At 38.9% G+C, this 15,290-nt stretch overlaps 1 protein-coding gene across 1 annotated transcript; it reads right to left on the reverse strand.

Moving 5' to 3' along the window:
- Window positions 1–8,601: 8,601 nt before the first annotated feature.
- On the reverse strand, window positions 8,602–14,660 carry LOC112564710 (beta-lactamase domain-containing protein 2-like). The gene is made up of 8 exons (XM_025239719.1): window positions 14,306–14,660; window positions 13,249–13,440; window positions 12,873–12,972; window positions 12,011–12,119; window positions 11,302–11,424; window positions 10,312–10,502; window positions 9,556–9,795; window positions 8,602–9,239 (listed from the first exon to the last, which is right to left on the reverse strand). The coding sequence occupies exons 1-8, from the start codon at window positions 14,455–14,457 to the stop codon at window positions 9,006–9,008; spliced, it is 1,341 nt and encodes a 446-aa protein (XP_025095504.1). The 5' UTR covers window positions 14,458–14,660; the 3' UTR covers window positions 8,602–9,005.
- Window positions 14,661–15,290: the final 630 nt, after the last annotated feature.

Genomic DNA, 15,290 nt, shown 5'->3' on the forward strand with positions numbered 1-15,290 from the left:
GCAAAGTAGCTGAACAAGCTTTAATTACTACCGACTTTCAACTGATCCAAAGAAAGTCCATCGGAACGCTAAGAGAAGTAAATCAGGACGGATCATCAGCTCCGACCATGCTGACACAGCTTGCATGCATGCTCCCTCCGGTTGCCAACAAGTCTAAATTTCGCCATATCTGCCGCCGAATCCATTGGCGAACCCAAGCCGACCAGCAAAGGCCTATGTTATTGGACGACCTAGAGCATCAGTGAAGACGTATAAACAACTACTATTTAATGATTATTATTAACCTTATACTAAATTAACTATAGTTACTATTTTGCTGAATACCATCCTCTAACGGATTTTCAGATGGAATCATCTACAACTTCTTCACAGTAAAGAAGAATTTTGCTCTTGAGTTGCGTTTAATGCACCCTTACACTTAAGACAACACAGTCAAAAATAGCGAAATAGACAATAGTATCACAAAAACATATTTCGAGTTCTTCGACGAAAGCAATAAAAAAATTAATCTTTTTTTAATAAACGGATCCGAACAAAGTAGTATGAGTGAATTTAAGAAAAAGATGCAATAAATGGGGTAAAAAAAGATTCCAGACACAATTGTTCTAAAAATGTTTTCTTCAATGAGTATTAACGTCATAAATTATATAACATTTTTAATATTTTAAATTAATTTTATATTTAAAACAATGAAAGAATCGTTTAAATAATAAAATGAATGCTAAATAACAAAAATTACAGAAGTTTTCTTAACAAAACGCACATTGAAATATTTAATTATAAACAATAATGCACAAAATACTAAAGCCACTTATACTTACTATAAATATCTCTAGATACAGTCTATCAATGAATTGACATTTTTTTTTTTTTTTTTTGTACTCAGTCAATTCTAAATAAAGATAAAAATAACTGTATCCAAAATCACCTTATCAAAGAAAAAAATTGCTCTTGGAATACGAAACCTTAGTGATGTATTGAGTGTGTTTTCGTCTCAAAACAGCGACAACAAAAAAACAACAAAACAACACAAAACCACCAACAAAAGCGAACACACCAAAACAACTATAAATAAAAATGGTTGTTAACAGAACTCTTGCATCAGAATAATTTCAACATCTGCAATATTTGTATTCATTATATATATCTGATTTTACTATCTCTCTGACATTTCTTAAGTTTGTATCCTGTCAACATAAGCAAATTTTACTGGAGGGGTTAAAACTTTTACTCCGCTCCACAATGGTGTTATGTTCTATCTTAATCTGAAACTGGAAGAGGAAAAAAAAAGATGAATTCTAAACAGAACAGAACATTCTGTACAAATTCCAACACACCGCCAACTCCTAAAATCTCACACATCATTTATAAGGGCAGTTAGGTAAGGTTCAAAAAGCACCGACTGTTTAAGTCGAACACCCAGCCAGTCCAGCCGTAGCAGTAGAAGGGCCTCGGTAGAAGACTCGCAAGAGGAAGTCCATATAGAACTCGCATCTGATGGGTGAACAGATAAAACCTAACAAGCTCTTTCACTTTAGCATAACTGATGACATAATGAGCACACCCTTTCTCACCAGACTACAACTGATCTCTAATCGCAGCTATGGTATTCTCGCCGCCCTTTTTTTTTCTATACAATCACTGACTGAATACACACACACATAAGCAGCGTTTTCCAATTCAAAATAAAATTAAAATAAATAATAAATAAATAAAAAAAAAAACATCGTGAGTAAATGCTCAGTGTTTCTCATAAACCTAAAGAAAAAGCGTCGAATTTTCTTTCGACATGAAGGATATTTTCATCATGCTTGTTAGCAAGCGTCATGATTATAAAGGTAAGTATTCACATGCCTTGTCGGGTCTTAGGGAGTCAGGTGTTAGCAACTTCACTTTTCTCGAAGCTTACTTTATGTGCAATGTTTATATATCGGGGAAAATAAAGGAGACGCGATAACTGAAGGGCGTTAAACCCAGCCAACAGAAAAAAAAAATTTACAAATGGGTTTTATAACTGTACTTGCCAGTTGAAAGACGAAAATCCTCCTATCAAGTATCTGTGTTAGTAATGTCATACTAGGGGTGAGCAAGAGAATTGTCATCTAAAAATCTTGAAATCTTAATCTAAAGTTATAAAACTTGAGTGCGCACCCAGCGTTTGCTGATCTCCATCAAGAAATGCTGCGACAGTTTCTGTGGGCGGATCCACTCTGCGACAATGGCGTCGATTACATGGCGAAGGTCAGACGTGGTAACTGCTGAACCTGAGAAAAAAGGCAAAGTTCAGACAAAACCTCCCAGTAGAGCACGCTTACAGACAGAAATGACATTATACCCAAATCCATCGCATCAGGCTTTCAAATTCACTTTACACGATGTCTGCTCTTCAATTATCTGAAGTTTCTTTAAACAGCCCCTCGCCACAAATCTCGATAATCTGAGATGCTTGAAAGGAAAAAAAAACATTAAACAGCAAGGCGTGAACAAATGTTAAATGTTGCAGGCAAATATCATGAACTAGAAGAAAAACTCACATCCAGCGTGTCTATCGTCGTATTGTATTTTCATTTCTGTGCCACACAAAAACAAGCCAAAAGAAAGAGAAGTAATTCACCATCGTGGGTACACATACAGACAAACTGAGCAATAAATTAACAAACTGTTAAGGCTTAAAAATATTACTCTTAGCCGGTAGATAGCTTTGACACTTAAAGATGAAGGTTGGAATCGGACTGGCGGTAAGTCAGTCGTAGCTTGAGCCATTCATTTTTCACCTGCCCCAGTCACCTCTGGTCATTCAGCTAGAGATGTTGCTAGCTCCTCCCAAGACAAACAGACTCCCTGCCAATTCCCACAGTATTGCGCTCAACACGACAGGACAGAGACGAATGATAAATGATGTTCCATATCTGTCGGATTGTTGTAAGAGTCTTCCGAGTATTCTTGTCAGATGATGATATCGAGTTCAGTACAGAAAATATGTCATGAATTAAGGAATAAACTCACTGTCTCAAAGCACATTAAAAAAAACTTCAAAAACATTTATTTTAGAAATTAAGTAGAAAAAGACTTAGCAAAGGCAGATGATTAGGCGTGCTCGTGACCTCAGGATTTGACCCTTGAGTGTCAGTTTGTGACATGTATTTCGAGGCGAGTGTTATTCAGAATTTTCAGAAAGTTTTTTTTTTTTTAAATTGCTTTGCATTCTGTATCCTTCACGACAAAACAGCGAAGAACTATAAATACATGTAACACATTATACACAAACAATTACAAGCTGAGCCAAAGACATGGATTGGAAATGCAAGCGAAGTGTTTTTGTTTCAATAATCAACAAATGCCTAAAGTTTAGTTAAATCGAGTGAATGATGAAAATATTGGAAACTGTTTTCTGCTCTCGAAGTATACTTAAACAGAAGAAACTAAGCTTAAAAAAGAAAAGGCAGCAGAAAATAGCCAATACGAATTAAACACTGAAATTGCAAACACTTAGAATTCTGAAACCCACCTCCTGCTTCCATTTAACTTACTGGTGCGCTCCATTAGCATCTCTAAGGGACGTTGGACTTTTATTTTGGGCGAATTCTGGCCAATATTTTGTATTTCTCTTGTAGTCATCCAGCAAGCCTCTAGGGAAAGAAAGAAGCATGATAAGTTGGCATTGTTAGGTAACCAAGCACCTCATTTGTTTCTGCAGTGCTCCCGATGTCAATAGATGATTTTCATATTAAACTATAAGGTTTGATAAATGTATACAAAAGACCGGAATGTGTCCCTTTTAAATGCCCTCTGGGATAAATAAAGTGTTGTAAATGACAATTACTATCTGACACTAATATTGTTCGATTGCACCTCCACATAAACATTTTATCGGTTGTAAATTATTATAATACAGATTTGATTATTAAAAAATGCTGATAAATCAGTGCATTGCAGTGTTTTTCCTAATCCTGATTGTAGATTCATGTTTGGTCAATAATATTAATAATATTTCCACAAATAACAATCAAGGAAAAAAGCTTTTTAATGTCGAATACCTTTGAACAGTTTAGCAATGTCCAGTGCTGCCATGCCTTTAGTAGAAGAAAACGTTGCTGTTACTTTGGACTCTTGCCACGGATACTACTTACTGGGGATTAGCTAAACTCCCACGAAGTCCACTCCCCTTTGAGTTAACGGCGAAACTCCTCCGGTTCGTGGTGCCATCTTCACGAGTTTTTCTGAAAATTAGACCACGAATTTTGACTTCAGCTGTCAACATATAAATCAATGTACCATAAGAATATGCTAATAGTTACAGCTCTGTCACAATTAGTTTAGTGTAGTTCTATCTGGTCGTTATAAGTACCATATGATGTTTATTATACTACTATAAAGCGAAGATTCGTACTGTAGTCTTGGCTTACATAATTCTGCAGCTAAATGATACTGTCAAACCTTAATTTCTGGTTCACTGGTAATTAATTTTTTTCTAGAGTGTGGTCCTATCAACCCAGTTCATCCTACAGTACGCGGACTCCATGTGTTTGTCAACAAAGTAGTTTGATGTGGTGTTTGTTTTTGACGTAAATTTTTTTTTGTTAAATAAAGGGATCAGAGACACATCAAGTACATTAGTCTGACCATCAAGCAAGTGATGGCAAAGCAAACTGTATACATCAGCTGCTTCATTGCAACCAGGCGACTGCCTAGAGCCCCTAATGTGTGCAACCAATCATTTGGAATTATAGAAAACTATGATCAACACAGTTCGACGTTAACTGGACTAACTGTTTACATAGCTTAAGAAAACATTTTTTTATTAGTTTAGAATGTCGTCATATTTTTTTTTGTCGAGTTGAAGAAGTTAAGTCCCTAGCTTCAAATGATTTGTGCCGATTCTCACTGATGGCTGTGTTAAGGACTCCTACTTAGTCTTTTTCCTTTAGATGGGACAGGGTGTTTTCTTTGTAAGGACTAAGAATTCGCTGTTTAGTCAGTGATGATAATGTTTTAACACGCGGTTGTGTTTCCTTCGTGGCACCAAACACTACTGAATGCGGAGAGATGAGAACTGTATTAACGTGATGTGTGGCGGCGGGCGTGGTGTGAAGTCTATTGTGAAAGTCAATGTTTGTGTTTAAGAACAACACGATCACCAAACCGTGAAGAGATCCGCCATACAGCGCTGGTAGGAGGTATGCACGAAGCCTCCGACACCGGAGGCAGACGAGCAGATGATGGTACCATTGCCAAGGACACCAACACGGGCCTGTGCCAACTGCAGCCTTTTGCAACACCGTAGCCCCGTTTAGATGTTTTATCGCGCCATCACCAAATCGTTTGCCGGCGATGACTGTTTTTAACATTTCATCCCTCTACTTCAGCTGGAGAATGATCCATTTCTCTCTCAGCCCCACCGTTGTTTCAATGGAGGCTTTATAACAGCGGGTGCACAGCTGGGTACATGTGTGGCTACAAGTACTCAAAGTACCCGAGTCATTTACACAGTACAAAGTACCGAGAAAGTCTGTTAGTCCAGTGACGTCATTGTAAGCTGAGAATAGGAAAGTACATTAGCGTTTCCTCGTTTAGCGAATGTCGAGTTTTCCAGACTGTGTGATCATGGTGATGAGCATCAAAACTATTGTTTGATTAGTTCAGTAAGCGACGTACGTTGACTGTGTTGGAAGGGTGTGGTGGTTTGTTGGAAAAGCTGGGTTCTTGTGTAATGTTTATTTTGTATCCTTCCAGGTCACAGGCACACGTTTACCGACACTGGCACTTCGTGAGTACGGCTGCACCTGTAAGATCTCGCTAAGCTCGGTCATTCCACTCGCTGTCCGTAGGAATCGCAAGACATTGCAGGAAACTTATTAGCACGTGACCGTCACTCGTCGGTCCCCTGTCTTTGGGGTGGTACCGGTCGTCAGGTGTTCTACTACCGCCAGTAGCAGTCCTTCTGACCGGCAGACGTGTAGCTATACACTCGGTGGTCACATTATTACTTGCATTTTGAGAGAAGTAGTGAAATTTTGTTAACGAAGACTTTTTTAAATCCCGCTGACCAGACACTAAAATGCACTGTTCGTACTTATAAGCTAGGAGAAGGTTCGCTACATAGTGACAAATAAATGAGACTAAATGGAATCCGATAAGGAATAACGTTTCCTGCCTTATGTAGACTTCTTGAGTACATTTTAAATACTCCTGAGATTTCACAGTCATTGTGTACATTTTACACAGCAATCACTTGAAACAGCCATGTATAGATATCAGAGAGCTTAGATATAGAAAGGGTTCACTCCTTCTTTGTCCTTACTTGTTAAGAAAAGTAGTGACGGAGTTGCGTCCCTTCGAAACGTGATGCTACGCTCGTTGCTACTATTCAAGCACTACTAAACAAAGTCGTCGCTAGCAGTGTTATCTTTGAGTAAATGTCTAGGTGTTCGCGATAATTGAAAGACTTTTATCTAGAACATATTTTTCAGTCCTTTATTCATGGGAATTGCTTAGATGAGGGTAGTTTGGTTGAGTTTTAATAAATGTATGACAGCTGACTATATTTAAAAAGGATAACTTTTATCAAGTCAAAAAGCACATCAATGAGCACAAATTTGCATTTATTTAAAATCCATAAAAATCTAATTTATGAGAATTTACGAATATGGGAAAAACAGTTAAAAACAGACTTACACATGAATATAAACATGACACATTCAGAAGACTTGCTCACATACTGAGACATATAGATTTCTGTTTACATACAAGCATGCAGCAATAAATTCTCACACAAATCATAATACTACTAATAATCATAATTAATAATAAATCATAATACTACTATTAATAATAATGTATATATCTATATACATTCACATCCCTTATTGTAAGAACATTGGTGGACAATTTAAAGATAACAGCGATGCTTACTATGAAATATACAGCAAGCAGATACTCAAAAGGTATCATTCACACATGCACTTTAAATAAAGATTTATAACATTTTCTTTCACACTATACTAAAACAATTTTAAATTACTTTAGCTTAAAAGCTACAAATGATGTAACTTCAACATTTGTCGATTTCTTTTTGTTCCTTTCTCAAAAAAGGACACAGTGCTATCTTTAAGAGAAAAATGAAGGTGAGCATTGATAAATAGATTAATCCCACTTCTTTTCAGATCACATGCACCAAGTGGACAACAGAGGTCAATTCTTATTAGCTCTTCCCACAGAAGTTGAATCAACTGAGATTTAACTTTTTCCCCAGGAAGTAACTGGTCAATATTTTTACAATAGGCACACTCTAATACTTCATTGGTCGCTTTCATGAAGAAGTTACGTAGAAATACAGGTACAAGGAAATGTGATTTACAGATTTTGCACCTATTAGCATAATGAAAAGGAGTTAACAGTAGCCCAAATATACAATAGATCTATATGTAGAATCTGTACAAACACGCACACATTCAAACAGACCTTTTGCAGTGCAAGCTATGATCATCATTAGCCTTATGTGCCAATTAGAGTGATCTCTCATGATAAATGTTAATTAAAAAATAAAATGTGACAAAAACAAAGGCCCATGATGGTAAAATATGGCTTAGTAATATTATTATCTAATAATCATCAGTTATCAACATTGCATGGTTTATTTGGAATGGAGAAAACTGTGGGTACAGCATTCCAGAGAAGACTTTTTTTTTTTTTTGGGGGGGGGGAACAGTTGTACTGACTTTCCTCGAAATGATCAGAACAAAGACAGTAGCCTTTTCCATACACATCAGATGGTGTAAGATGGTCAAAATCTTTTCTTCTTGCAAAGTTCATCCATATTTTGCACCTGTTGTAATAATTTGTTCAATATATTAATAACAAATATTTTTATAACACCTCAGCAGTGACGAATGCCTTAAATGATAATACTATAACAAATTTAAATAGGTTTGTAATCAGATAAGTGAGAATTCATCGCACAGTTTCACAGTATAATCAGTAAAGTCGTTTTAATAATCATAGTAAAAGAACAACCGCATTGTAGTAGACTGCTCTCAACGTCAGTAGACACTTATGGATCGTAATTTGAGAATAAATTCGTAGCTTACCTCTCTTCGTCCTTTGCGAAATTGTGGAAACGTTTTTCTTTTGAGGTTAATTTAAACCTGGCGTTCTGAGAGTTAATTGCAGAACAAGATTGTCCACCTTGCCTCAGACGATCGCCTTCGTTTGCTTGTGTCATGTCGTTTCTCAGCATCACGTTAAGAAAGATAACTCCAACTGACGAGTTTTCACTACGGTCACGAGTGGCCCTCTCTTTATCTAAGCTCTCTGTAGATATTCAGTGACCACACCTGAAGCCTTATGAATAGATGATCAGAGAATCAGACGAATCGTTTTGCTAGAAAACCGATGGAAAGAACCGAGTAAAAAATTATGAAGGAAAGAAAGAAATTTATCTGATCAAAGATGCAATGTATGTGAGTAAGGCTAATCCATCTATTTTTTTCCAGTATATCTAAGTTTTAAAAAAAATCTATTATGTAAATCTATATTGACACTTTTTCCGTCACTTATTTGAATTTTATTTTCTTTACAATAAAAATTCATTAAACACGTATATTAATTTCTTCATTTTTTTATTTACAAATGGCATTTATTTACAGTGGTTTTATGAAACTTAACATGAGATCCCAAAATTTCATCATAAAACCATATCATGCTATCATATACGAACTAAACATTCAGTAAAAAAAAACCAAAAACACTCTGTGTAAAGCTATAGAGATTTTATGCTTCTTTTCAATGTAGTCGCTTTTCCTCTAAAACATAGACAGTTATTGAAAACAAAATTTTCCAAAAAAGAGAAAACAAAATTGTAATCTTTAATAAGTAGAAAATAATAATATACTTCTGAACCTGGCACTTCAGTCAGTACCCTTCAGACTACATATGTGGACACAATAGATCGGTCCAAGCAAAACTGCTATGATATAGATATACACACGACCAAACACTTTAGCTGCTTAGTCATTTTTACTCCTCTTCTTTTTCGTCTTCGTCGTCTTTGTTGTCTGTGGGTCTGCCTGGTGTTTCTCGAAACATTCGTAGAAAACCTTTTCCAGCTCCCAGTAGTGGTCAGATGCAATCGAAAGTTTTCCAGACAGGAAGTTGGTCACGTAGGCAATGCCCACTCCGTACTTGGGAACTGCTCCGGCCATTTGGCCTCCGTACCCAGGGTGTCCGAACATTTCAGCACCCTACGAGGAAGACACATTTTTCGATGAGACTATAAAAGCCACGACTGGGGGCATCTAAAAGTGCATTCGAGATATATTATCTTCTAAATTCTTTGCCTACCTGTTTAGGTAATGTGCATTTAAAACATATCTTTCATCCACATCTTTGCCCTCTGATTTAAAGTAGATATGATAGTCGTTATAGCACACACACACACGCGTGAAGGGGCATCTAACTGTGTGTGTGAGAGAGAGAGAGACAGAGAAAGGAATGGAGACTTCAGACTTCTTTATTCTATGTAGTCTCACACTCATTAAAGAAATTATTTCACCTTACCCGACTGTTGTTCAAAACGTGTAGTCCCACAGAGAAGTCCAATCTGAAACTGCCTAGAGAAGGTAAAGTCAGGGTGAGCGGGGTCATCAGCCTCTCGACGATTGGCTTGGAAAACAGGGTCTTGCCTGCAATGCTCCCTCCATTTGCCACGAAGTCGTAAATTTTCGCCAGAGATCTTGCCGGTCCGAATCCATTGGTCGATCCAAGGCCGACCGCGGCGGAGTATGGATTATTCAAGACCTGAGGAAAAAAAAATGGCTTCTTGAATACGAGAACCAGTGCGATGTTTTTATTTGACTCGAAAACATGCATAGATTTGCTGAAGTGAGCCACACTTGCTGTTACAAATGCTACTTGTGCTTAACAGAACTCTCTTGCATATAAGAGTAATTTCATACGACCTGCAAGAAATTTTGCTATTTTCACTTGTGATTTCACTGAGTTTTTAGGCGATGCTTCGTGCTGACATTTCTTATGTTTGTCATCCTCTGTCATCATAAGTCATTGCTACGTCTGGAAGGGTCAAAACCGTTTTACTTCTTCCACAATGTGTGTGTGTGCGTTCATGCGTGTGGAATCAGAAACCACTAAATAATATCCCCAATTATATAATATTCCCAATAATATAATAACCTCTAATATCCTCAACTAATATCCTCAATACACGTCCATGCTGAAACTGATGAAAGAAAAATAAAAGAGGGGAGTGAATTCTAAACAGAACAGCAACATTTTCTGTTACAAATGTCAACACACCTGGCCAGGTACTTTAAAATCTGTCACGACACTCATTTTATTAAGTGTCGAGTTAGGGTCGAAGAGTTCAAAAAGCACCGGCCGGTGTGTAGAGTCGAACATCCACGTCGCCATTCGCCAGGCGGGCGGAGCAGTCAGGAAGGTGGCCCGGTAAAACTCGCGAAGAGGAAGTCCGATATAGAACTCGGCATCTGTGTGTGGGTGGAGACAGATAAAACCCTAACAACTTCCTCCTTGTCAGCTGTATCAGCATACTGACTGACATAATGAGCACAGCCCTTCTGTCTCACCCATCAGCCATACACTCGATCTCTATCGCAGCTATGGCTATCTCGCCGTACTTTTTTTTTCATTCATTCAGTCACTGACTCAGACTAATATACATATACACATTAAAACAGCGTTTTCCAATGCAAAAAATGGTGAGTAAATTACGTCAGGGTTTCTAATCCCCTAAAGAAAAAGCTCGAATAATTTTGTTAACACATGAAGGATAATATTTCATCATTGCTGTTTATTAAGCGTCATAAGTTATGAAGGTAGCAGTAGTCACGTGGCCATTTTCGGGTGGTTAGGTAGTCAGGTGTTAGCAACTTCACTTTTCTCGAAGCCTGCTTTATGTGCAATTTTTTTTTTATCGGGAAAAAGAAAGGAGCCGCTAAAACCGAAGGGCGTCAAACCCCGCACACACACACACACACACAAAAAAAATTCATAGGGGTTCTATAAGCTAAACTTGCAGTTGAAAGATTAAAACCCCGATATAAATTACCGTGTTAGTAATGGTCATACCAGGGGTGAGGACAAGAGAACTTGTCATCTTAATCTTGAACATCTTAATCTAAAGTTGTGGGTTTTATAAGCTGCACTTGCAGTTGAAAGACGAAAATCCCTCCATATCAAATATCGTGTTAGTAATGGTCATACTAGGGGTGAGGACAAGAGAACTCCATCATCTTAATCTAAAGTTAAAACTGTGTGAGTGCGCACCCAGCGGTTTGCTGATCTCCTCATCAAAGAACTGCGACAGGCTTCTGTGCTGCGGGTCCACTCTGCGGACAATGGCGTCGATGTACATGGCGAAGGTCAGACCGTGGTACGCTACAGCCGAACCTGAGAAACAAGGGCAAAGTTCAGACAAAACTCCTCTAGTTACAGCTTACAGGGACAGGAAACTGGTCATTATACCAAATCGCATCAGGCTTTAAAATTCACTTTTTACACGATGTCTGCTGTTTCAGTTATCTGAAGTTTTGTTAAACAGCCCCTCGCCACAAATTTCGATAATCTGTTCAGAGAAAGTGTTTGAAAGAAAAAAAAAAAAGATTAGAAACAGCAAGGCGTTGAACAAAATTGTTAAAACTGTTGCAGGCAAATATCATAAACTAGGAGAAAACTCACATCCAGCGGTGTCTAGCTGAACATTACATTGACAGCTGTAAATAGACCATGTATTATAGGTGTTTGGCTGAATGTATGTAGATTTTAAGATAAAATTATATCGTCGTGTGTTATTTTTATTGTCTGTGGCCACGCACACACAGAGCGAGAGAGAAAGAGAGAGGTAATGTCACCATCGTGGGTACACATACAGAACAAACTGAGCAATAAAGTTAACGAACTGTTAAGGATTAAAAAATATTACTCTTAGTGAGTAGCTAAGCTTTCCGACATTTTAAAAGATAAAGTGGAATCGGACCTGGCGGGAAGTCAGTCGTAGCTTGAGCCATCAATTTTTCCACCTTGCCCCAGTCGTCCTGGTATTCAGCTAGAATTGTGTTCGCTCCTCCCAAAGACAACAGACCTGCCTGCAACAACATCATTCCCACAGTCTGCGCCATCAACACAACAAGGACAGAGACGAATGATAAATGATGTTTCCATAGTCATGTCGGATTGTCGTCAGAGGTCTTCCGGAGTATTCTTTGTCAGATGACGATCGAGTTCAGTACATGGAAATATGTCATGAAATTAAGCGAATAGAGCTCACCCTGACTTTCTCAAGCCACATAAAAAAACCTGAAAAACATTTATTTTAGAAATTACGTAGACATGAAAGACTTTGCAAAGGGCAGATGATTAGGCGTACTCGTGACCTCAGGGATTTGACCTCTGTCAGTGTCAAGTTTGTGACACTGTATTTCGAGGGCGTGGATGAGAACAGCAGAAAGTGTTTTATTCAGATTTTTCAGAAATGTCATTTAAAAAAGAAAAACTGCTTTGCATTCTGGTAGATCCTTCACGACAAAAACATCGAAGAATATAAATACATGTAACACTTTTATCACAAACAATTACAAGCTGAGCCAAAGACATGGATTGGAAATGCAAGCGGAAAACGTTTTTGTTTCAATATAATCAAAAAACGCTAAAGTTTAGTTAAATCAAGTGACATGATGAAACTATTGGAAACTGTTTTCTGCTCTCGAAAGTACTTAAACGAGAAGAAATTTAAGCCTAAAAAAGAAAGCGCAGCAGAAAAATAAGCAACACGAATTGTAAACACTGAACTGCAAACACTGCGAATTAAGAACCCCACTCCTGCTTCCCATTTAACTTACCTGGTGGCTCATTAGCATCTCTAAGGTGACATTGGACTTGTTATTTTGGGCGAATTCTGGCCAGTATTTCTGTATTTCTGCCTTGTAGTCGAGCAAGCCTCTAGGGAGAAAGAGGTGAATGGAAGTTGCATTGTTAGGTAACTAAGCACCTCGTCTGTTTCTGCAGTGTTACCGATGTCAATAGATGATTTTCATATTAACTACAAGGTTTGATAAATGTATACAAAAGACCGGAAAAAAGTGTCTGATTAAATGCAGTCATACAGTGTGTCTTTCCACCCTAATCCTGATATAGCATTTCATTTTTTGTCAATGATATTAATGATATTTCCATAAATAACAATCAAGGGAAAAACATTTTTTTAATGTCGCATACCTTTCAACTAATTTGGCGACGCTCAGTGCTGCCATGCCTTTAGTAGTAGAAAACATTGCGGTGAGAGTGGACTCTTGCCACGGGAGACTACTGTGAGGATTAGCGTAACCTCCCCACAAGTCCACGAGTTTCTCCCCTTTGTGGTAAACGGCGAAACTCCCTCCGCGTTCGGTGCCATCTTCCACGCGTTTTCTGAAAATTAGACACGAATTTCAACTGCAGCTGTCAACATATAAATCAATGTACCATAGAAATATGCTATTAAGTTAGAGACTTTCACAATTAGTTTAGTGTAGTCTATCTTGGTCGTTATAAGAACCCATTTTGATTGTTATTATTACTATAAGCACGGATTTCGTACATGTTGCTTTGTCTTACATATTCCTGCAGCTAAATGACTACTGTCAACCTATAATTTTTTATGTCACTGGTAAAATTCTTCTAGAGTGTCTACAACCCACCAGCTACACGCGACTCCATTGTTCGTCACAAACAGTAGTTTGATGTGGTGTGTGTTTGGACGTAAAATAAATAAAGGTACAGAGAGAGACACATCAAGAACAAGTCTGAGCCATCAAGCAGGTGATGGCAAAGTAAACTGTATAACATCAACCATCAACCATCAACCATCATTCTCAACCAAGACGACTGCCTAGAGCCCTAGATGGTGTGCACCAGCATTTGGGAATTATAAGAAAACTATGATCACACGATTCGATGTAACTGGACTAAACTGTTACATAGCCGGTAAGTAAACACATAGTAGAATGTTCGTCCCATCTGTCGAGGTAAGAAGAGTCCCTAGCTTCAAAGATTGTGCGGACTCACTGAGGCATGACTCCACTTAGTCTCCCTAGAATGGGGACAGGGTGAAGGACGACAGTGGGTTATATTTAGCTGAATGGTAAACACGCGTTGTGTCTCCACATGCACAAACACCTGAATGCGAGAAGAGAACGGATAACATGCACGTGTGTATGTGTGGCGGCGTTGTGTTAAGTCTTTTTGTGGAAAGGTCAATGGTGTGATAAGACAACCACCGGACTCACTCACTCACCGGAAGAGATCCGCCACAGGCTGGTAGGCAGGATGCACGAAGCCTCCCGACACCGGAGGCAGACGAGCAGATGACTGGTACCACTGCCAAGCGACGACACCAACAACGGCTGCAACTGCAGCCTGTAACACCGTAGCCGTTAGTCGCGCCATCACCAAAATCGTTTGTGGCCTGACTGTTGTAACCTTTCACTCCCTTCACTTCACTGGAGAATGATCGAATGCTCTCTCAGCACCCGTTGCTTTCAATGGAGGCTTTGATAACAGCGGGTGCACAGCGGGGTACATGTGTGGCTCACATATTAACTTACCTACAAGTACTCAAAGTACCCGAGTCAATTACACAAGTACAAAGTACCGAGAAACTCAGTTCGTCCAGTGACGTCATGGTAAGCTGAGAATAGGAAAGTACATTAGCGTTTCCTCGTTTAGCAAATGGCGAGTTTTCCAGACTGTGTGATCATGGTGATTAACATCAAAACTATTGTTTGAATTAAGGTGAACAGACGCTTCGGGAGCGAAAGCGGGACACGTGCCGAAGATGGTGTCGTCACCGTCAAAAAACGCCGAAAAAAGTAGGGGGGGGGGGGGGGGGGCGTATCAGCGTACGGTATTCAGATTTTAAAGACAACCGGACATTTGATGGACTTCCAGAAATCCAGAAAGCGGGACATTGGGCGTTCCACCCGATATTCAGGCGGGACACGAGGTCAAAAGCGGGACTGTCCCGCCTAATGCGGGACGTCTGGTCACCTTAGTTTGAATAGTTCAGCAATCAAAGCGACGTTGCCCCATGGAGTTGACTGTGTTGGAAGTGTGTGGGGGTGGGGTGGGAAAGCTGGGTTCTTGTGCAATGCTTACTTTGTTACCTTTATAAACATAGCCTGCTTTCTCGGTCACATGCACACGTAAACCGACACTTGCACGTCGTGAGTACGGCTGCACCTGTAAGATCTCGCTAAGCTCGGTCATTCCACTCGCATGAC

This window comes from Pomacea canaliculata, linkage group LG5, assembly GCF_003073045.1.
Source record: "Pomacea canaliculata isolate SZHN2017 linkage group LG5, ASM307304v1, whole genome shotgun sequence".
NCBI classification, from domain to species: domain Eukaryota; kingdom Metazoa; phylum Mollusca; class Gastropoda; order Architaenioglossa; family Ampullariidae; genus Pomacea; species Pomacea canaliculata.